A 23,927-nucleotide genomic window follows, 5' to 3' on the forward strand; every position below is an offset into this window, starting at 1 on the left:
TCATCCCCCAAAGGCCTCCAGCTGGCATGGGGGAGGATGCTAGCCAGCTCGCTGGGACACTGCCTGGTCGCCTGATTCAGGGCAGAGCAGCACTGGGTTGGAAACTTTGGAGACTGGGGCATAGCACCCCCTCTTTCTGGCGTCCTCTCTCTTGTGCCATGTCCACGGATCAATGTCTTATCAGGTGCTCTGGTTTGGAGTCTAGCAGACTTAGGCCTGATTCATGGCCAGGTGGTCTTACTAACCATATGAATGAATCCAGGCCAGTTAATTATATTCACTGAGCCTCAGTTTCCTCATCTGTAAAATGGGATAATAATGATACCTACCTCCTAGGTGAAGATTAAATAAGAGGATGCAGGAGAAATGCTTAGCAGAGTCTGGTACATGGTAAATGCTCAATACTACTAGTTATTATTAGGCTCAATTATCACAAAATTGGAGCAACTAATTTGACTTTGGGGCCATTTAAAGGAAAGATATTTATATCCATCCTGACCAAGCCAGACGTCCATGGTCTGCCCCACGCCCACCTCCACTGATAACCAGTGAACATGGTTTGGGCATCCACCTAGTTTCAATATATGAGGATGCTGATAATAATAAATCCCCACGGGAACAGTGTTTCCAAGTGTTTTCCAAGAGTTTTCACATCATATCGCTTCACTTCATGAATTCTTACAACCACCTTTGGCTTCAGAACTGAGAATCACAGTTTTCATAGGAGCACCTAGCTTCTCAGGGAGAGTAGTGACTTTCTGAAGGTCTCCAGGGTGCTGGCCAAGACAGGTGCCGTCCCAGGCTGTGCAGAAGCAGTGGTGATGGCTGAGCAGGCAGGCATCTCCCAGGCCATCCTTTCCCAGCTTCCCCTTAGTACAGATCTTCACTGGGTGAGAAAACAATCAGGGAGGGGGCATCCTGGTGAAGAGGAGGTGAGGAGACGCTGGAGATTCACACGGAGCTCAGCACCTCCTCCCCGCCCCCGGGTAAGCCTTCTGCATCACCTAGGCATCTCATCCCAGCCTCAGTGTCCAGAGGAAGGTGGTTTGTGTCACACTCAAGGTGACCACCAGCCTGAGATGCTGGGCAGAGGATGGTGCTTTTGGGGCACCAGGGCTGGGACGGGGCAGGGGAAGAACGGGGGTAAGAGAAAACTATGACCCCCTCCCTGCTTCCCTGAACCCTGGGGCTGGGGTGCATCTCCTGAACTAGACACTGGGGCTTCCATTCCTTAGGCCACAGAAACCCGAGCTCTAGGAAGGACCCTGAGTTGGCTTCATCTTGCCCTGTGAGCCATCCCTGGATAGAGTTCCAGCCCAGAGCTCCTTGGGCCTTGCCTAGACCCCGGGGGCTTCTCCCCCCGAGATGCCCACCCAGGTGGCAGTGTCCTGCCTGGTAGTGACAGTGTCCTCCCTTCCCCACACCCCCGGGGTCAATTTCAGGGGATCTGTCACTGTTCAGATGGGGCTGGGCTTCTGCCCTCTTCCCCACTCCTGGCCCCCAACACAGTTTTTCTAACATCTCGCCTGGAGTTTTAGAAAGAGCCTCGAATCTCAAGAGGATGCAACAGCTTTGCCACAGTTAAGCCTCAGTTTCCTTCCATAAAATGGGGCAATAGTCCACCTTGTAGATCTGTCTTGAGGATTCACCATAATGATGTGAGTGAAGGCAGCCCTTTCCATGAAAGCTGGCTTTGATTCTGACTGCTGGGTGTGGATTCTTGGTCCATCACTTACTAGCTGTGTGATGAAGGGCAAGTCACTTCCTTCTCCAGGTCTCGGTTTCCTCATTGTAAAATGGAGGTGATGGTATGATATCTACTTCCTAGGGTTGTTCTTGGCATTTAATGAGCTCATGCATGTAAGCATATAGCCCAAAGCCATACAGCAGACACCGAGGCAGGCAGCTGAAGAACTTGCCACGTGTGTATGTTTAGGCTAAACAGGAGTGGGGTACCAGTTCCTGGAGCCTCAGAGAGCTCTCAGGAGGGCCCCTTCTCCTGCCTTTCCCCACCTCTGCCCATCCCCACCTCTACACTGCCTCAAAACTTACTCCCCTGCACTGTCCCTTTCCCGGTGAAAACTCCCTAACTGCCCCCAGTGGAGTTACGCCAGTGGAGTTACGCCAGTGGAGAGTTTGTCCTCCTGCCTGTGGGCCCCCAGCCCTATTATCATCCCTTCCCTTGCCTCCCCCAATCTCCTACCCCCACTGCCACCCAAGTGTTGAGTTCGTGCTTCTTTGTATCTCCATTTCCTAACACAGCACCCAGCGCAAAGTAGGAGTTGCTGAGCAGATGGGTGGATGGATGGATGGAGGGAGGGATGGATGGAGGGATGGAGGGAAGGATGGAGGGATGGAGGGAGGGAGGGAGAGGAATCTTTCACCTACCGCCCCTCTTCCCCACCACTGATGAGAATGGGAAGAAATCTGAACAGGTACCCAAGACGCAGAAATTCCCCCTTCCTGCCCATGGGAAGGCCCACTGCAGCCCAAGCTCCCCCAGACCTCAGATTTTCCCTGGAAATGTCCTCTAGCTCAGTGTTTGAGCAGCAGCCGGCTATGGAATTCCCCACACATGTGACAGAACAGGAGTCTCCATCTGGGCCCGTTTGACTGCTGAAATCACACCCCCATTCCCACTGCTGGGAGCTGGCAGTGGAAATGAGGAAAGGAGCCTTCTGGCAAATCCTTATGCAAAGCCTAAGGCACCCTTTCCAGCATCAAATTTCTCTCCCCTGGGAGTCAGAGTTTCCGGGGAGGGTGTTTGATTTACGGCGCTCTGCCAGCACTCTCTCTTCTGAGGCATCAGTGCAGATGCCCAGGGGGCATCCAGGGGGCAACCAGGGGGCATCCAGTTGTACGGGCCACCACACCCACCCTCTTCTCCCCGTTCATCAGCCACATGCAGTAGCGTGTCAGCAGAGCTGAAGCCCGTGCCAGAAACCACAAGTCTCTTGAAGATGTGGTTCCCCATGCGGCCCCAGCAAGGGCACCCGGGAGCTGCCATCTGGGCAGAAGGCGGGCATGGGGTGCGGGCCTCCCCAGCAGGAGTGCCCCAGGTGCTGAGAGCTTTTCATTAGCGCTGACGGGCCCAGATCAGCAAGGCACTGGCCCAGAACGTGCGTGTCCGAAGTGGGGTCGGGTGTTCATAAGCAGCTTCTTTTTTTTTTTTTGCGGTACGCGGGCCTCTCACCGTTGCAGCCTCTCCCACCGCGGAGCACAGGTTCCGGACGCGCAGGCTCAGCGGCCATGGCTTATGGGCCCAGCCGCTCCGCGGCATGTGGGATCTTCCCGGACCAGGGCACGAACCCGCATCCCCTGCATCGGCAGGCGGACTCTCAACCACTGCGCCACCAGGGAAGCCCCACAAGCAGCTTCTTGAATGGGGTTGCTCCTTATAGGCTTCCTAGAATAATTGAATATTCTCTCTTACAGGACAAGCTGGGCCAATAACGGAAATATACAGGAACCCCTCTGACCAAGAGACTGTCCCGCTGACATCAGAACTGCCCAGGTGACAAGTCAGCAATTGCTCCCCCCTTCCCCGTCCCTGTGCACCCCTGTGCCAACCCCTGATACCGTCCTATCTCCCCAGCAGACCTTTCTCAGTCTGTCTGTCTGTCCCTTCCCGTATCTCTTCTTCTGTCTCTTTCCCTGTCTCTCTCCTTCAGTCTTTCTCCATCTTTCCCTCTCTTTCTGACTTTGTCTGTTTCTCTGATTTGCTGAGTCTCTACTGTTCTGTGTCTGTTTTCTCTTTTCCCACTCTTCCTGCATTTATTCATTCATTCAGACATAGGAATTGAGGACCCACATGTGCCAGGCACTGCTCTAGACACTAAGAATATGGCAGTGAACAAAGCAAGTCCATGCCTTTCTTTTTTTTGTTTTTTTTTTTTTTGCGGTACGTGGGCCTCGCGCTGTTGTGGCCTCTCCCGTTGCGGAGCACAGGCTCCGGACGCGCAGGCTCAGCGGCCATGGCTTATGGGCCCAGCCGCTCCGCGGCATGTGGGATCTTCCCGGACCGGGGCACGAACCCACGTCCCCTGCATCGTCAGGCGTACTCTCAACCACTGCGCCACCAGGGAAGCGCAAGTCCATGCCTTTCTAAGCATACATTCTAACAAGGGAAGGTGTGTGCTACCAAAATAAATAAGTAAAATATTGAGTGTGGAGAGTAGCTACCGGGCAATGGCCTGGGCTTCAAGAAACAGGGCTCCAGGCCCAGATCCCTCACTAATTGGTTTTGTAACTTGGCCACTCTCCCCTTCCCTTTCACAGCCTTGGTTTTCCCATTTCCATGGTGAGGGTGTTGGGCCAGATCAGTGCTGCTCTACCTTTTCATGGCCAAGAACTTCTTTTATTGAAATGCTGGTGACATAAGTTATACAAGGGCTGGATTCTAAATCAGTGCTTACAGAAACAGTAGTGTCACGTAAAAGTTCCCCTTAAAGCCCTTAAACACCTGGCTTTGTTATACATGAAACAGTCAGTGGCATCCGGGGGTCACATTGAATGATAAAGCACCCATCTGTAAGCACCAACCCTCAGAGGCCAGGGGCGGGGCGGGGCGGGGGGCGGGGGGGGGGCGCGGGGAGTGGTTGCTGTGAAGGGCACAGGTGTCTCAAGACCATGAGAGCCATGGCAGCAAGTCCACTGCTCCCACCCAGGCTCACCCTGGGGCAGGCGCCCACATGGAAGGGCAGCTGGACCCACAGCACCTGAACTGCTTTCCCAGCATGCTTTCCCTGCGCCTGTGGGATTTGAATTCACACGAGGGCAAGTTTGCCTGTGATGCTGACTCCTGCATTTCCTCTCTCTGGGCCTCAAGATTTAAAGGGTCTTATTGGTCAAACAGCACTGCCTTTTACCAAGTCATCATTTATGAAGTATACCTTTCTCCCTAGTTCATGTACTGCCGAGTCACACATACCTAGAAGTTAGAGCTTCTGAACAACATGACAAATAGGGTTCCCACCCTGGAGTGGTTTAATGGCTCCAAAACCCAAGACACTTGCCCCTTGAGCCAGGCATTGCGGAGGTGATGATTTGTGAGGTGTTACTTGAAATCCTGAAAATGACTTTAGGAGATTGCTAGCCTCGGGGAACCCAGTATGAAAACCACTGACCACACTCCTCCTCCCTGAGCAGAAATCCTCCGGGTCAGAGTCCTTCCCTCTCAGGGTCTGAGAGAGCAGGGCAAGGAGGGAAGGGGAGGAACCGCCGTGTGTCAGGCCTGGCGTGAGAAGCCCTACATACGTTATTTATCATTTAATCCTCAGTCCTCTGATTTCCTGAGCAGGTCAGCATTCTTGGCCCCATTCTGCAGACACGAAAGCAAAGGCCCAGGGAGCTTACGTGACTTGTCCACTGGCCCCGGGGCTAGAAGGAGGTGGAGCCAGGACCCGTGTGACCCTGCAGCCCCACTGTCACTGCCACCCTCCGCTCCGGGACCCTGTGGGCTCCGTGGAATGGGGAAACCTCAGTGGGCCTTTCACCCCTGGCCCCGGGGCGGGCATGGCCTTTCCATTTAGCAGAGATCCGCCCCCTCCGTCTCCTTCATAAGTGCCTTTCGAACATCTTTTTTGAGGAACAGCCAAGCCTTTGTACCTCCATGGTCTGCAGTTTCTTCTCAATCCGCCTTGCAGAGACTATGTTCTACTCTCCTTAGAAGTAAATTAGGGCACTGCGTGATGATGGGCTTAGCGTCCAAAAGGCTCCGTGGGTGGGTGGAGCCAACACCCAGATCCAGGCAGCGATTGGAGATGCCATGTGTCTGTCACTTTTGTCTGGCCAATTGGCCGTGGAGGTGTGTCCCCACATTCAGGAGCCCCTGTGGCTGGTGGAGCTAGCAGTTGTTGGTCTTTTGATTCTAGCCTGGCCGTGGGCGATGACGCAGGAGGCCGTCTCTCTGGCCACTGGGAAATAAAATGGCATTAAGAGGTGTGAAGACGAGCCTGAATTTTGGAGGAAAATGGATGAATGGGGCGAGGGAATTAGCATTCATTGAAAATGATGATGTGGCTCCGGATTAAGACAGACATGGGTTCAAATCCTGGTTCAGGCACTTCCATGCTGTGTGACCTAAGACAAGTGATTCCATCTCTCTGAAGCTCAATTCCCTCGCCTGAACAAAGGGAAATGACATTACCTAAATCCAGAGCCTTACGAGGATTCAACGAGATTGTGCACGCGTGTTCCTTGGCACATAGTAAGAACTCAAGGGCAGGCAGCGGCTACTCGCTGTTGCTCTTATCAGCTACCATACACCAAGCTCTGTTCTCAGTATTTTCCATACATTATGAGAAAGGCATTATTTTTTTATGCTAATTTTAAAGAAAAGGAAACTCGGATGTATGCAGTTCAAGAACTTGCCCCAGGCCACCAGCTAAGCAACTGGGATGTGATCCTCTGTCAGGCTGCAAAGCCCTCTGTCCGCTCTGCACCCGGCCCTGGAGCTGACGCCTGGGCTTCCCTGTCTCCATCCACCCTCCAGCTCACATCATCTCTTTTTCCACCTGCTTCACCTTTGAGGTTGTCAGAGGCTCTTCCCAGGAGACACATCACCTTTTATTGCACTCGTCTGGGAGCCCAGCACTCCATAAGGCACCCATTAGATGTAAGCTCTAATGAATGTGGTACATAATAAATACAGGTAGCCCGTTTATGAGCTGCCGTATTTATTATGCCCCTTAAATGCCAGAGAGCCAGAGCCAGCTGAAGCCGGATCAGACCCTGGAGAACAGCTTTGCCTGGGTAGGCAGAGGAGGGGGCCCCCAGAGCCTGGCCCCCCTGCAGACTTCTCAGCATCTCACTGGGGCCGCCCCTCCTGCCCTCTAAAAGCCCACCCGATCAGACAAAATAGACTTTAAAATAAGGACTATTAAAAGGGACAAAGAAGGACACTACATAATGATCAAGGGATCGATCCAAGAAGAAGATATAACAATTGTAAATATTTATGCACCCAACATAGGAGCACCTCAATACATAAGGCAAATACTAACAACCATAAAAGGGGAGATCAACAGTAACACATTCATAGTAGGGGACTTTAACACCCCACTTTCACCCATGGACAGATCATCCAAAATGAAAATAAATAAGGAAACACAAGCTTTAAATGATACATTAAACAAGATGGACTTAATTGATGTTTATAGGACACTCCATCCAAAAACAACAGAATACACATTTTTCTCAAGTGCTCATGGAACATTCTCCAGGATAGATCATATCTTGGGTCACAAATCAAGCCTTGGTAAATTTAAGAAAACTGAAATTGTATCAAGTATCTTTTCCGACCACAACGCCATGAGACTAGATATCAATTACAGGAAAAGATCTGTAAAAAATACAAACACATGGAGGCTAAACAATACACTACTTAATAATGAAGTGATCACTGAAGAAATCAAAGAGGAAATAAAAAAATACCTAGAAACAAATGACAATGGAGACACAACGACCCAAAACCTATGGGATGCAGCAAAAGCAGTTCTAAGGGGGAAGTTTATAGCAATACAAGCCCACCTTAAGAAGCAGGAAACATCTCGAATAAACAACCTAACCTTGCACCTCAAGCAATTAGAGAAAGAAGAACAAAAAAACCCCAAAGCTAGCAGAAGGAAAGAAATCATAAAAATCAGATCAGAAATAAATGAAAAAGAAATGAAGGAAACAATAGCAAAGATCAATAAAACTAAAAGCTGGTTCTTTGAGAAGATAAACAAAATAGATAAACCACTAGCCAGACTCATCAAGAAAAAAAGGGAGAAGACTCAAATCAATAGAATTAGAAATGAAAAAGGAGAAGTAACAACTGACACTGCAGAAATAAAAAAAATCATGAGAGATTACTACAAGCAACTCTATGCCAATAAAATGGACAATCTGGAAGAAATGGACAAATTCTTAGAAATGCACAACCTGCCAAGACTGAATCAGGAAGAAATAGAAAATATGAACAGACCAATCACAAGCACTGAAATTGAAACTGTGATTAAAAACCTTCCAACAAACAAAAGCCCAGGACCAGATGGCTTCACAGGTGAATTCTATCAAACGTTTAGAGAAGAGCTAACACCTATCCTTCTCAAACTCTTCCAAAATATAGCAGAGGGAGGAACACTCCCAAATTCCTTCTACGAAGCCACCATCACCTTGATACCAAAACCAGACAAGGATGTCACAAAGAAAGAAAACTACAGGCCAATATCACTGATGAACATAGATGCAAAAATCCTCAACAAAATACTAGCAAACAGAATCCAACAGCACATTAAAAGGATCATACACCATGATCAAGTGGGGTTTATTCCAGGAATGCAAGGATTCTTCAATATACGCAAATCTATCAATGTGATAAACTATATTAACAAATTGAAGGAGAAAAACCATATGATCATCTCAATAGATGCAGAGAAAGCTTTCGACAAAATTCAACACCCATTTATGATAAAAACCCTCCAGAAAGTAGGCATAGAGGGAACTTTCCTAAACATAATAAAAGCCATATATGACAAGCCCACAGCAAACATCATCCTCAATGGTGAAAAACTGAAAGCATTTCCACTAAGATCAGGAACAAGACAAGGTTGCCCACTCTCACCACTCTTATTCAACATAGTTTTGGAAGTTTTAGCCACAGCAATCAGAGAAGAAAAGGAAATAAAAGGAATCCAAATGGGAAAAGAAGAAGTAAAGCTGTCACTGTTTGCAGATGACATGATACTATACATAGAGAATCCTAAAGATGCTACCAGAAAACTACTAGAGCTAATCAATGAATTTGGTAAAGTAGCAGGATACAAAATTAATGCACAGAAATCTCTGGCATTCCTATACACTAATGATGAAAAATCTGAAAGTGAAATCAAGAAAACACTCCCATTTACCATTGCAACAAAAAGAATAAAATATCTAGGAATAAACCTACCTAAGGATACGAAAGACCTGTATGCAGAAAATTATAAGACACTGATGAAAGAAATTAAAGATGATACAAATAGATGGAGAGATATACCATGTTCTTGGATGGGAAGAATCAACATTGTGAAAATGACTCTACTACCCAAAGCAATCTACAGATTCAATGCAATCCCTATCAAACTACCACTGGCATTTTTCACAGAACTAGAACAAAAAATTTCGCAATTTGTATGGAAACACAAAAGACCCCGAATAGCCAAAGCAATCTTTAGAACGAAAAAAGGAGCTGGAGGAATAAGGCTCCCTGACTTCAGACTATATTACAAAGCAACAGTAATCAAGACAGTATGGTACTGGCACAAAAACAGAAAGACAGATCAGTGGAACAGGATAGAAAGCCCAGAGATAAACCCACGCACATATGGACACCTTATCTTTGATAAAGGAGGCAGGAATGTACAGTGGAGAAAGGACAGCCTCTTCAATAAATGGTGCTGGGAAAACTGGACAGGTACATGTAAAAGTATGAGATTAGATCACTCCCTAACACCATACACAAAAATAAGCTCAAAATGGATTAAAGACCTAAATGTAAGGCCAGAAACTATCAAACTCTTAGAAGAAAACATAGGAAGAACACTCTATGACATAAATCACAGCAAGATCCTTTCTGACCCACCTCCTAGAGTAATGGAAATAAAAACAAAAATAAACAAATGGGACCTAATGAAACTTCAAAGCTTTTGCACAGCAAAGGAAACCATAACCAAGACCAAAAGACAACCCTCAGAATGGGAGAAAACATTTGCAAATGAAGCAACTGACAAAGGATTAATCTCCAAAATTTACAAGCAGCTCATGCAGCTCAATAACAAAAAAACAAACAACCCCATCCAAAAATGGGCAGAAGACCTAAATAGACATTTCTCCAAAGAAGATATACAGAATGCCAACAAACACATGAAAGAATGCTCAACATCATTAATCATTAGAGAAATGCAAATCAAAACTACAATGAGATATCATCTCACACCAGTCAGAATGGCCATCATCAAAAAATCAAGAAACAATAAATGCTGGAGAGGGTGTGGAGAAAAGGGGACACTCTTGCACTGCTGGTGGGAATGTGAATTGGTTCAGCCACTGTGGAGAACAGTATGGAGGTTCCTTAAAAAACTACAAATAGAATTACCATATGACCCAGCAATCCCACTACTTGGCATATACCCTGAGAAAACCAAAATTCAAAGAGAGTCATGTACCAAAATGTTCATTGCAGCTCTATTTACAATAGCCAGGACATGGAAACAACCTAAGCGCCCATCATCGGATGAATGGATAAAGAAGATGTGGCACATATACACAATGGAATATTACTCAGCCTTAAAAAGAAATGAAATTGAGCTATTTGTAATGAGATGGATAGACCTAGAATCTGTCATACAGAGTGAAGTAAGTCAGAAAGAAAAAGACAAATACCGTATGCTAACACATATATATGGAATTTAAGGGAAAAAAATGTCATGAAGAACCTAGGGGTAAGATAGGAATAAAGACGCAGACCTACTGGAGAACGGACTTAAGGATATGGGGAGGGGGAAGGGTGAGTTTTGACAGGGCGAGAGAGAGTCATGGACATATACACACTAACAAACGTAGTAAGGTAGATAGCTGGGGGGAAGCAGCCGCAAGGCACAGGGATATTAGCTCGGTGCTTTATGACAGCCTGGAAGGGTGGGATGGGGAGAGTGGGAGGGAGGGAGACGCAAGAGGGAAGACATATGGGAACATATGTATATGTATAGCTGATTCACTTTGTTGTAAAGCAGAAACTAACACACCATTGTAAAGCAATTATACCCCAATAAAGATGTTTAAAAAAAAAAAAAAAAAAAAAAAAAGCCCACCCGAGTCAGAGCCTGGTGGCAGGAACTGACAGCCCATCAAACTCCATCTCCATCGTTTTGCAGATGAAGACACTGAGGCCAGAGAGAGGAAGTGACTTGCAGAGCTGGAGCTTGGGGCTCCAGACTCCCAGTCCAGTGCTCTTTCTGCCCTGCTGTCTGCCTGAACAGTGGTCCCTGGACCAGGCGGAGCACAGCATCTGAAGTGAGCTGAGGGGCATGCTCACAAGCTCCAGGATGCTGGGCACCTTCCCCTCCCTGAGCTCAGTGTCCTCATCTGTAAAATGGGCACAGTACTTCCTGCCTCGTGCGGCTGTTGAAAGATTCAGGACAGTCACTTCATGGAGCTGGAGCGTGGCTGGCAAAGAGTCGGCACTCAGTGAATGTTCTTCCCTGTCCTCTTCCCCCTTTCCAAGGACGACAGGGTCTCAGCAGATGTATGGAGTTGCATCAGCCAAGTGCCCAGGGGAGAGGGGGTCAGCATGCCATGCCTAGGGTGCAAGTCTTTGTCCTGGGGTCCTGATCTCATGGTCAGTGATAGCCCAGTGAGTCACCTATGACTGTAAAGTTATGTGTGTTCCTAGTAAGGGCTGTTCACCCCACTCTGAGCCAGGTGCCGTGGAGAGCCCTGACATAGGACATCTCATTTAATCCTCACAACACGCCAGGATGCAGGTCCTAAATGCCCACTTTCAGATGAAGAAACTGCGGCCCAAGATGTTAAGTCACTTACCAAAGACACAGAGGTAGAGAGGTGTGACGAGCCAGGATTGGAGCCCAGGTATGTCTGGCTTCCGAGCCCATGCTTGGAACTGCCATGTTTAGATGCAGGTTAGTTGCTGCTTCTAGAAGGTCAGAGATGGAGGAGATAGCGGAGGGCTGGTGGCTTGGTGTGAGGACCCGTTCTGGAGGAAGAGAGCCTGGGCTTGGGCATGATGCAAGAGACAAGGATGACCCACCATCAAGGATAATGGTTTAACAACTGGTGGGCGTGGCATGGACCAAGAGATGCTAGCTAAACAGGCCCGCCATACCCATGGGTCCCCACTGAATCTCAGCCCTCCACTGGCTGCTGGGAGGATGGGGCCTGGAGCAAGGGAAGGGGTAGGTCCTCCTGGGTCTGCCCATCCTCTCCCCAGGGCTGTCAGGAAGAAAGCGTAGAAATATTGAACATTGTACATTGAATATGACCGTGACTTGTGCACCTTGAGGGATGGCTTGCGATAGCAGATGCCGTCTGCTTCCCCCGGGCATGGGGGAGGGCTACATCTTGTTTTCAAGCCCCAGTGCCTGGCATCCAGTCGTTGCACAACAAATGTTTGTTGAGTAGAATTGTATTCAGTGACCCGCTACCATGGGCATACTCTTAGGTAGGGACGGGGAGACTCCAGGGGGAGGTGGGGTGCTCTAAGTCTCACGATAGAGGTAGTCAGGGTGGGGGAGCATCTGGGGGCCTGGGGCCCCAGGAGGTGCCTGCAGCTCTTTCCCTGCAACACCCCTCCTCACTGGACTGGTCCTTCGAGTCGGACGGTATGTGGGGTAGTAGGTAGTTTGTCGGACCTGGGTTCTAATCCCGCTCTAGGACCTTAGCAAGTCCCTCAAGGCCCTGAGCCTTAGTGTCTCATCTACCAAATAGGAGGCTCGTGTCTGCAATCAAGTAACGTCATGATGTCACACCTCTGAGCACCTGCCACACTGAGTACCTGCTGAGCATACTTCTGCATTATTTCAGTTAATCCTCCCAGCACTGTGGGGAGGAAGCTTCTGTCTTTAATCTCCACTTTCAAGTGGGAGAGAGCAACAGTCAGAGAGGTGGAGTAATTTGCCCAAGACCACACAGCAAATGAACGGTAGAGACAGGGCTTGAACCCGGGCAGGCTAGCTCTCGAGTTCTCACTCCTAGCTCTGGCCTCACAGGGCAAAGCACCAGCCCTGTGATGAGGAGGCTGCTATCAGCTGCCCTCTTCCCCCATCGGCTACAAGGGCAGGCTGGCCACTGGGACACCCCGAGGAGGAGGAGAGGAGGGAGGGGCAGGAGATCTTTTCGGATGGGGTCCCCCAGCGGGAAGGCTGAGAGGGCCTTGCTGTTTTGTAGGGGGAGCACCATGGAAGGCGACTGTCTGAGCTGCATGAAGTATCTGATGTTTGTATTCAATTTCTTCATATTTGTAAGTATTCCTGGAACATTCCCGGGGTCTCCCCAGGCCTCTGCGGGGTGGGCAGGGCTGACTGCGGCTTGAAAGTCACATGGGGCTGAGTCCCAGGAACAGGAACAGGAGCCAGTGCTAGAAGCAGCTCTACCTGCCCAGCTGGGGGCTCACGGCACGGAGGCCCCCAGCAGTGCCCACCCCACTCCTAGCGCCCACCATCACAGGAGAGGTGTTTTGCACAGCCCCTGAGATGATGCTTCAGCTCCTCTAAAAAAGAAAAGATAGGGGCCTCAGTCCTGGCTACTATCTTGAAATCTGACCCCTGGTAGGGAGTTGGCAGGGGGGAGGATGGGGGTGATCAGAGGGCAGCAGGGAGCCCCACCCAGCCCTGACCCCCCAGAGCAGTTATGCACAGCAGAGCTGGATGGGCGGAGCTGATGGAGCCACCTGATGAAATCTGAAACCTCTCTGGGACCAAGAGACCTGGGTTCAAAGCCCAGCTCTGCATCTCTCCAGCTGTGATCTGAAACACATTTCACCCCTCTGAACCTCAGTATCTTCATCCTTTAAACTCCTCCCTCAACGGGTTTTTTGCAAATGAAGCAAGATTAGTTTAGGAAGTGCCTGGAATGTGTCAGCTCCATCCCCATCCAACCTATGGATTCTATGCGTGAAAGAACAGAGGCCCTGGGGGCTCAGGTGGGCAGCCCAGCGCCCTGCAGCACAGCCCACCTGCTCTGCTCAGACCCATGGCCTCTCCCAGGAGCAGAGCCACGCTCATCGTGTGACCCCACCTCAACCTTTGACCTTAGTGCAGCCAAGACCTCGATGAGTAAACATCTACTGATGTCCCCCAGGGCAGGGTCACTAGGAAAGAGAGGCCTCTTCTGGTCAAAACTGACTCTTGTCGGTCTGTCACCATCTATATTTTGTACATTTCAGCAACTGTCCTGGATTCCCTCCCCTGCCCCTAATCCTGAAGAGCAGGGAGCCCCACAGACTTGAATTCTAGACCCAACTTCCAAGCTTGGTGGCCCTGGGCAGCCCCAGTGTCCCTAGGTGAAATGGGGCTGAGTCATCATGGGCCGCCCAGTTCATGCCTGAGCCCCGCCCTTGAAGCAGAACTCAGCACACTTATTAAAGCCCCAAACCTCCCACAGCTATGAGGAGGTTTCCCTGGAGGTTTGTGGGAGACCAAGGAGAAAGCCGTTGCGCAGCAGACGGCGAAAATGTAGATTCTGTCGTTCACTGTCCCGGGGTCCCTCAGGCCTCTCTGTCTCCCCCGTCCCACCACCGCACCTGAAAATATCGCCTCTTGCCCCAAACCATCCAGCTCTTCCCCCAGCTTACAGACCCCCCAGCCAAGCCAAAGCTCAGCAGTTTTCTGTCATTCCTCAGGTCCTCCCACGACACGGGGATTTCAAACACTTCCCAGCCTTTAAAATCTGATGATGCCAAATGGTTTCTGCTGCAACAGGTCTGTTTCCAATACTGGTCTGTGCCCAAGACCAATGGAACAGATGTTTATTGAACCCTGCTAAACACCTTCACGTCCGTTCTGTCCTTTCTTCTTATTCGGGGCCACCTTGGGAGGTGGGAAACAGTATCTTCTTTTAACCACGGGGAAGCCAAGGTTCAGAGAGGTTAAGCCACTTACCCAAGGTCACACAGCTAATAAGTGGTACAGCCCTTTCTCTGGACTAAGCTGCCTCTCTCCAAAGGTAAGTAAGGCATGGAGACGAGGGCCATGGAGATGAAGACATAAAAAGAATGTGATGTGAGAGTGGTGACCCCAACCCAACTGAGAGCTCCTGTTGAGGACAAAGAGGGTGGCTTTTGTCTGTGTTTTCCCAGCATAGGTGTCAGAGCATGTTCATGGATTTGGCGAGGGTCCTTGGGGCTGGAGTCAGGGAGGCCTGGGGTTCAGCCCTGGCTCTGCCGTGAACTTGCTGTGTGACCTTCAGTAAGTTCGTTGGTCCCCTCTGGGGCTCAGTGTGGAATCAGAAGGTTGGACTGAATGACCTCATTACCCAGCACCTCTAACATTTAAGGAGAATATAAAAGTGGTGGATAAACTCTACATGACATGGTTCTCAGCAGCCCGAGGTGGGGCGTGGGTCAGAGACTAGGTGTGGAGGTTGCGTGACACACCGCAGGTCAGGGTAAGTAGGGAAATCCAGAGCAGAGGAAAACACTGCCAGGACATTGACTCGAGCAGCAAATGGAGTTTGTGCCCAGTCCACCGGGCACTCAGCGCCTCCGCCCCAGGGCCTCGCTCAGGGAAATGGCGTGTGTGTGTGGAGTGTCTAACCTCCGTGTCTGCCTGTTTCTTCTCCCCTCTCCTGACTGGCCCCGGGGAGCAGCTGGGTGGGGCCTGCCTGCTGGGCGTCGGCATCTGGGTCATGGTGGAGCCCACCGGCTTCCGGGAGATCGTGGCTGCCAACCCCCTACTCATCACGGGCGCCTACATCCTCTTGGCCATGGGGGGCCTGCTTTTTCTGCTCGGCTTCCTGGGCTGCTGCGGGGCCGTCCGGGAGAACAAGTGTCTGCTGCTGTTGGTGAGTACCCCATCCTCCACCCCACACATGGGTGCCCCGGGCTAGGTGTTGGGGGCCCTGTGTCCACACTACGGGGGACTCACACTGAGGTCTGAGCCGAGTAGGCCGTCCTCCAGGAGCGGGAGGGCCACCAGCCCTTCCTACATGCATCTGCGCTTGGACCCGTGCCTGCCGTGTGGGTGAGCTGCTCCCCCGTGGACAGCGGCCTTGGACTCCAGGTCTGAACAGCCAGGCTTCTCCAAGGCAGGGTCAGCTGAGAACGCTGACTCGTCATGCTTTCTACTTGCTTGTAAGACCTCGAATATATAACTCTGTGGTAAGAGAGCTAAGATAGCTATCAGATAAATCATTCAGCTTTCGCACTTCCACTTCTAGAATAGAAATGATATGACCTCTGAAGGGCCTTTATTCATTAAATAGACAGTCCTTGACCCACTATTACAGGTCACATAGTTCACTAGGTGCTATAGATGTATCAGGGGCCGAGTGGCCGTCCCCTCCCTGGTGGACAGGCTGGTGAGAGGCAGGCGAGCCCACGAGGATGAGCTGGGCAGGCCTGGGCTTGTGTGTGCGCTCTGCTCTGTCTCGTAACTAATGATGTGACTCCGGTCTAGTTTCTTAACCTCTCTGAGCTTTAGTGTCTTCTCGTTAAGTGAGGGGCGAACCAGCTCAGCTATAGGTTGGAGCCGAACAAGACAAGTGGTGGATGTTCTGTTTCTCTGGTCTTCTGGGATCACATGGGCTGTGGTCCTTTGGGCCTCTGCTTACTGCCCTGGCCTTGGTGATGGGACTTCCTCTCCTATGAGGTCCTGTGCCCCCGCGGGCTACGAAAACCGGGTAGAGCGCAGTCCTGCTGGAGGGTAGGTTAAAAACGGCCCAGCTTAGAAGTGTGTGCGTGGAAGGGCCAGCTTGCAGACGCTCCTCATGGGTGAGCAGCTGCGTGGGTCGGGGGTTAAGTGATAGGGAGACATGGGCTGGTCAGGGCTTGCAAGGCGTCTGTCCACTCCTGCCGATGAGCCGGCACCAGTGGCTTTGGGAGGCAGAGATCTGCACAAATGCCTCCTTCCCAGATTAGAACAGACTGGACACTCTCCATTCATGTCACAGATAGAAAGTGAAATCAGCTGTGATGTGTGTGACTCAGGCGCCCTGGGTCCCTCTGGCCTTGGGCAGCAGGGTAAGCAATGCAAACTTTCCTTCTGGAGAGAAACAAAGAAACCCGAGGGCGCCCCCTGGTGGAGATCTCTGTACAGTGTCCGACGGTGCAGGGAAAAGCCTGGGCTTGGGGAGCTGGGGACTTTGAAAGGAGCTGAGTATGGGTCCCAGGACACACCAGAGCTCCCTTCCTACATCACTCCTATGCCCACCCTGCATCTCAGCCCCCAGGGCTCATCCAACGTTAATGGGCTCATTCCTGAAGCCAAGACAGGAAGCCGGGCTGGGGCCCTGGGCCAGGAGCAGGCTGAAGGCCTCGCAAGCCCTCTCGAGCTAAGTGGCTCCCTCAGAGCCTGCCAGCTGGACAACACATCGCTCTCCCCAGTGCTTAGGGGAGAAGGCTGAGACCCCGGGGTAGGAGGAGGTTTGCCCCAAGTCCCCTGAGAGAGTTAAGTCCCGGCTGTGGCCGGTGTGCCCACCGAACCTTGAAGTCACCCCTTCCCATCCCCTCTTCTGCCTCCTTCCTCCCGTCTGTCTCTTCAGTCTCATTATGTGTGTTTCTCCCTTTCTTTTCTCGCTCTTTCCCGGCCTCTGTCTTCCTCTTGGTTTCTGTGCCTAATGCCTTTCCTTCCCCTTCTCCTGGACCACTCCCCCTCCCCCACCCACCTCTGCCCCCTCTCCCTGCCTCTGTCTTTCTTTACTTCCCCTGCTTCCTTTCCCCCTTCTCCTCTCCTCCCCCCCTCCCCTTCCCCTCCCCTCCCCTCTCTCTCTCAGAACCCTAACACACATAACCCTGAGGTCACAGTGCAGGTCAAAGCCAGGGGAGTCTTGGACTCAGGTCTGCTGTCTCAGACCAGGGCTGATCCAGAGGCTCCTAACCTGGAATGGACTCAAGTGATCCAAAACTCACCGCAAATTATGTGCAAAATATGTCAGGTTCTCCATGCGTGTGCCTGTACCTATGTGTTGTATGTGTGTGTGGTATGCATGCTTGCGTGTTTCTAGGGCCACCACGGCTTCTGGAAGGTTTTCAGAAAGATTCATGAAAAATAGGAAGATCTGCTTTCTGTTCCAACCTGGACTCAGCTGTGTGGTGGTTCCAGCTGAAGAGGGGCCCCGGGTCTCACCCCTCCCGGCCACTGCATCCTTTTAAGAAGTCTGAGCCGCCTCCTTGCCCTTCAGGGAAGGAGGGAAGACTTATCTTGAGAGAAGCCAAGAGAGAGTGACTTTAGTCACCTCTGGAACTGTGGCTTAAAGGCTTGCAGAGAGAGGAGGCCTGGGGAAAAGAGTTAGCTGGGCACCCCTCTGCCTCGCTCTGAGGCTAAACCCCAAGGGGTGCCAGTGACCCTTAGGCCTGGAGACAGTGAGTCTAATGTCAGCTAACGATCAACTCTTCTAAAAACACATTTTCCAAACACTCCTGTTGATCAGTTTTACAGCATTTTCACGTACCATGGAACAATTTCAGCCTATTGGTGAGATTGTGTGGCATCCCCTTTTTCCTAGTTGCTTACCTATAACTAGTTCGAGGAATGTTTTTAACCCATCTGTAGAAAGATTCACATTTTAAAAATATTTTATAACCAAGACCTGCTACATTGGAAAAGAGAACAGCAAAAAGAGATGAGTGTAATTTAAAAGTGATAAATGAGCTGAATTGTTCATGAAGTATGTAAATTTGCTAAATATTATCAGAAACGAGAACTGAAAGCTGACATGCTATAGGCAGATGGCTTAGAAAAGTCTGGAGATGCTCACAAGTAGGCAAAAGAGCAGTTTTTACTCCTTGATTAATTTTCTGAGCCTAAAAGTGTGATAAGTGTAAGTTCAGGAATTACTGGCCAATGTGTCCTTAGGCAAATGGGATGAGGTCAGATTAACTCAAGGCAAACAAACCCTGGGAAAGGCCCTGGTTAGGCGAAGCCCCAGGAAGCACCAGCCCTGTGGCCAGGTCCAGGAGGAACGCCTCCAAATAACCAGAAGTAACCCTGTCAAGCAGGAGAAAATTATTTCATGTCGGAGAAGTTAGCAGAAGTGACGTTGTTACCGATGTTGGCACCAAAGCCCTGCACTTTCCTTCAGGTGACTTAAACTCACACACTCATGTTATCCCTCAGTTCCCATGCTTAGGGAGACCTGCTCCAGGCAGGAGCAATGGCCAGGAGATCTGCAGACCCCCTTCCTCTGTGGAGGCCCGCTTTCCCCATCAATGAGTGAGTTACCAGGTTCATTCTTTAATTTCATCTCATGAATCTTATGTTTTTCATCTCATGAATTTCATTTCATGAATCATGAACCTTGGCTCAGTGGAAACTCCATGAGGATGGGGACCACATCTGCCTTATGTGTATTGGTTTACCAGTACCTAGCACAGTACCTGGCACAGCATAAGTGCTCAATAAACAGCCCTAGAATGAAGGAACAGAGAGGAGGTGGTCTCAGAGGTGTGGGTAAGCACATGGGCTTTGGAGTCAGAAAAACCTTGTTCTAATCCCTACTCTGCCACTTCCTGGCTGTGTGACCTGGGGTCAGTTACTTAACCTCTCTGAACTTCAGGTTCCTCACATGTAAAATGAAGATAATAATACCTCCTTCCCAGACATAGTGTTGTGATCAGAGTTCAGTAAGAAAATATGCATCTTGTTTAACTCTGTTCCTGGCACATATAAGCATTTGATAAATGTGAAAGCAAAAGGATTGCTGTCGATCCACAAGAGATCCTGCAGGCCATCTGAAAGTCTTAAGATTTGGAGGCTCTTCTGGGCTCCAGGATAACATGGTGTTAGGAGGCTGTGTTCTGGAATCAGAGTTCCTGTGTTTATCCCATCTGAGCCAGCTTGGTCAAGTTCTACCCTCTCAGGGTTCCAGTTTCCCCATCAGTAAAACAGAGGTGTTGTTGATAACAGCAGCTGCTACTCCAGGCTGCCCAGAGGGTTCAATGAAATCACCCATGTAAGAGCCACAGTGCTTAGGTGTTAAGCACCCCGTAGATTGTAGCTATTGTTATTTTCCCGGAGATCGCCCACGCCAGCCCTTGTCTTCAGGAAGGCCATGCTTCCTCTTGGTTCTGAGCCACCATCTGAGCCGTGCTCACATCGTGCCAGCCTCGTGCACAGCGCTTCACCTGCATCATCTCGCTGACACGGTGCTAAGTCCCCTGGAAAGCACACGCAGGCTCCCAGAGTCATGAGCACGTGGAGTTCCCGAGTTCTGTCTCATCCATAGTTTATAACTGTCTAAGCCGAGGTTGATAGGCAGAGACAGCTCAGTCACGTCGCTGGGGTGGAAATCATTTCCGAGGCCGCTCTTTGCCAGCCTGAGGACAGCCAGCAACTCCACCGCAAGGGCAGAGGGTGGGGCGGGGCTCCGTGGAGGCCATGTGAAAGAGAACTGGATGACCGTCTGTCACCAGCCAAATGGAGATGCCAGGAGCCCTGCCAGGGCCCTCCATCACTGTCACAGGGGTGAGAGGCTGCAGCGGTGGGGAACATACCTCTCAGCCCAAGGACGAGCTTGTGGAAGTGGAGGGGGATGGGATGGGCATCGTGGCCAGGGGCAGCCTGTGCGGTGATACAGGTGTCCCTCTGTCACTCTCCTTTCTGGTTAGGGAGCTCTGACTCCCAACCTCAGTCCAAGGTCACCCCACACAGCTGACTACAGCAAGCCTGCCCCTGACCTGCTGGAACCAGAGCCCCAGGGTTCAGAAGACCCACTTCCAGGCCAGCCCTGAACTGTGCTCTTCAGCAGAGAGAGAGAAGGGGTAGTGTGGTGCTCTGAAAGGAGCTGGATTAAGAGGACAGGATTTGGTCTCAAATTTTTGAGCTGCACACCTTTGGAAAGGAAGGTTATTCTCCTTCTCTGGCTTGTTTCCTCCCTGTGGAAATGGGGGCTAAACAGAAAGGAGACCGTGGGACAGGTGTCGGGTTCTGATGCCAAGCAAGCCTCTATGAAACCAGAAACCATGGACTTGAACCTGGCGAGACCTCCCCCCCACCCCTGGCCCCTGTGGGTAAGGAGTGAACAATGCACACCTTGTGCTGGCTGATCTGTTTAAGCCAGGGGCTCTCCTTGGGTTTGGACATTGAAAAAAACAAAACAAAGCCTTTGGTAGGTCTAGGAGATGTTTCATGTCTGCATCCTGGACAGATCATCTCACTCTCCGTCCTAAGCTCTCCCCAAAAGCAGTCCTCAGACCAAGGAGTTTGGAGAAACCTCGGGACCTCTATGGGGCAGCTGCTGTCAGCGCCAAAAAGTCAGGGAGGGTATATGACCTGGGGTCTTCCTGGGATGAGGATAAAATGCCTGGAAGAGACAGGATCCAGGAGAGGGACAACCCTGTTGGCTCCAAAGATGGATTGTTGGTGTGTTTATTATGAAAAATGTCTGGCTTACGGCAGTTAAGTTCCTCAGTCTCTCAGAATCAGTACGTTGTGTCAATCGTGTGACCGATGGAAGGGTGCCTCGGCAAGCGGTCACCTGCCCCCTTCCCCCCCGCCCTCGGGGCTCACGAGCCTGCCGCCTTCCCCCCCCCCCCCACCCCCGCCGCCCTCAGGGCTCACGGGCCTGCCCCCGTCTCTCTGCAGTTCTTCCTGTTCATCCTGATCATCTTCTTGGCGGAGCTCTCGGCGGCCATCTTGGCCTTCATCTTCAGGGAGAACGTATGTACTGGGCCCTGTGTGCTCCGGCCCCATTCATGGCCAGCCCCTCCCTCCCCAGAGGGTCTCACAGAGTCAGTGCCCTCTCATCCAGTAGTTCCAGCCCAAGTCACAACCCACCGGCCCAGCAAGGCCCCACAGCCCAAAGAGAGACCCCAGTGAGCCTCTCCCTGCAAGGGCTTTTCCAGAAGGTCAGAGTCAGAGGGCCCTTAAGGGTCTCTGCTCTTCCCAAGCCTCTGGTGCAACCCCGCACCTGGTTCTAGAATCTTCCATTCCACACCTTTCCCAGCTGTGGCCCAGCAGTAGTCATCTGACAGTCTGAGGATAGTCAAAGAGGCTGTCCCTTGGGCCTTCCCTGGTGGCGCAGTGGTTGAGAGTCCGCCTGCCGATGCAGGGGACACGGGTTCGTGCCCCGGTCCGGGAGGATCCCACATGCTGCAGAGCGGCTGGGCCCGTAAGCCATGGCCGCTGAGCCTGCACGTCCGGAGCCTGTGCTCCGCAATGGGAGAGGCCACAACAGTGAGAGGCCCGCGTACCACAAAAAAAAAAAAAAAAAAAAAGGCTGTCCCCCCAGCACAGAATGTGTGCCATGCGGGAGAACAGGACAGAGCCCTCTTGCATGAGGCCCTGACAAGTATGAAATTTGGGCACCTTGCCCCTATAGACCATCTTATCACAGAGGCTCCAACCACCAGGGTCCCCGCCCTTCCCTGCAGCAGGGAGCAGGGTCATACCTCTCGCACGGTGGCTTCTTCAGGGCCTGGGACGCAGTGCATCCACTTGGCTCTGTCTGAGGAACAGCTCAGGGCGGCGGGTGGCGGCGGCATGAGGGGGGCGAGCGCCCCACTGTGGACCAGACCTCCCTCTGGGAGGAGCTGCAGGGACGGTGGAGGTTCCCAGGTGGCCCTGGCCTCCGGCTTGCCGAGGCCCGTGTGGGTAGACTGCGTTTTCATGTCGGGGGTCTGACGATGAGAGAGGCCACAGGTCCTGGGGTTGGAGGTGAGGGCCTGCCCCAAGTTAGCTGCTTGGGAGGAGGGTCACTGGCACCAGGACGCTGAGGCCTTCCCCCTCCTTCCCCTGGAGCAGGTCACTGGAGAGGCCAGGGAGGGGAGCTGTATCAAGCTGCTGTAGATCTCAGCCTGCCCCCTCCCTTTACCTCCAGCTCACCCGCGAATTCTTCACCAAGGAGCTCACCAAGCACTACCAGGGCAACAACGACACAGACGTCTTCTCTGCCACCTGGAACTCGGTCATGATCACAGTGAGTGGCCCCAGGGGTGCTGGGAGCATTCAGAGCCCTGATGCCCAGTGCAGCCAGTGTCTGGCCTCCAGAGCCCGCCTTGTTCACGTGTCTGCACAGACATCAGTAATCGATCAGGCACTGATCCACCCAGCCCGGACCGGGCCTCAGAACCCCCATTCGCACAGCTGGCAGCCGCTGCCCATGCCTCACAGTCCAGACTCGGGAGGAAACCTGTTTGCTCTCCCTGTCTTGAGTCCTCGAGCAGTTGTAACGGTCATCGTAACGGTCATCGATGATAGTAAACATAGCAACTACTTATTGAGCGCTAAGTGCCGGTGAGGTAGGAGTGGTTACCACCACCCTCACTTTACAGATGAGGACGCTGGAGGCTCAGAGAAGCTGAGTGACTTTCCCACGGTTGCAGAGGAGGAGGAGCCAACCCACACCTGGGTCTTGACTCTGCTCCCACCAGCTGCTTCACGGTGGCCTTTGAAGTGACTGTGTGTCTCTGCACCCTCGTACCTGGGTCCAGCTCCCATCCCCCCTTCTCTTTGCTCTCCTCCTAGTTTGGTTGCTGTGGGGTCAACGGGCCTGAAGACTTTAAGTTTGCATCAGTTTTCCGACTCCTGACTTTGGATAGTGACGAGGTGCCGGAGGCCTGCTGCCGGAGAGAACCCCAGAGTCGGGACGGGGTCCTGCTGAGCAGGGAGGAATGCCTCCTGGGAAGGGATCTGTTCCTGAACAAGCAGGTACCAGGCCCCGCTCCCCCAGGCAGGGGAAGCCTGTCCATCTGGGCTTGGGTGGCCAGAGCTGGGTGGGTGACAGTTTGGGCCCTGAAGGTCTGAAGGCACTCAGGGAATCCCACGGAAATGTTGGCTGTGATATGGGACTCCTGAACGGGGGCTGAGGAAGGCTCCGTGCGTGCTCCTGAGATCCAACCAAAAGGGGGAAAGGATGAGAATGTCAGACAGTCCATCAATGGCTGTGAGCATTTGGAGCCCTGATGCCTGGTGCAGCCAGTGTCTGACCTCCAGAGCCCGCCTTGTTCGCATGTCTGCACAGACATCAGTAATCAATCAGGCACTGATTGAGGAGTGGGCCTTTTGGCTAGGGTTCAGGGGTGACTAGGAGTTTTCCAGTGTTCCAGGTAGAACACTCCCTGAGCTTCTGGTAATGCAGGTGTCAGGAGCCAGAAACAGAATTACACAGCGGGGGCCCCTCCTCAGCTGTGCATTTTATTTGGAGGGAAGCTCACCTTTGCCATGTGGGAGCACCTCCAGATCCCACGGGAGCAAGGTTTCCCTGACCTTAGTCTCCAGAGTCTGGGAAGCTCC

At 51.6% G+C, this 23,927-nt stretch overlaps 1 protein-coding gene across 12 annotated transcripts in view; it reads left to right on the forward strand.

The window, feature by feature from the left end:
* The window catches only part of TSPAN18 (tetraspanin 18), a 194,436-nt gene that overhangs the window by 152,419 nt on the left and 18,090 nt on the right, over positions 1–23,927 (forward strand). For all 12 annotated transcript variants that reach the window (XM_032639450.1, XM_032639441.1, XM_032639449.1 and 9 more), the window contains 6 exons: positions 3,436–3,514; positions 12,928–13,000; positions 15,346–15,540; positions 21,279–21,353; positions 22,513–22,611; positions 23,160–23,342. In XM_032639450.1, the coding sequence (XP_032495341.1) occupies positions 12,938–13,000; positions 15,346–15,540; positions 21,279–21,353; positions 22,513–22,611; positions 23,160–23,342 (615 nt within the window). In that variant the 5' untranslated portion in view covers positions 3,436–3,514; positions 12,928–12,937. The remainder of the gene's footprint in view (positions 1–3,435; positions 3,515–12,927; positions 13,001–15,345; positions 15,541–21,278; positions 21,354–22,512; positions 22,612–23,159; positions 23,343–23,927) is intronic.

Source organism: Phocoena sinus, chromosome 8 (genome assembly GCF_008692025.1).
Source record: "Phocoena sinus isolate mPhoSin1 chromosome 8, mPhoSin1.pri, whole genome shotgun sequence".
Lineage (NCBI taxonomy): Eukaryota > Metazoa > Chordata > Mammalia > Artiodactyla > Phocoenidae > Phocoena > Phocoena sinus.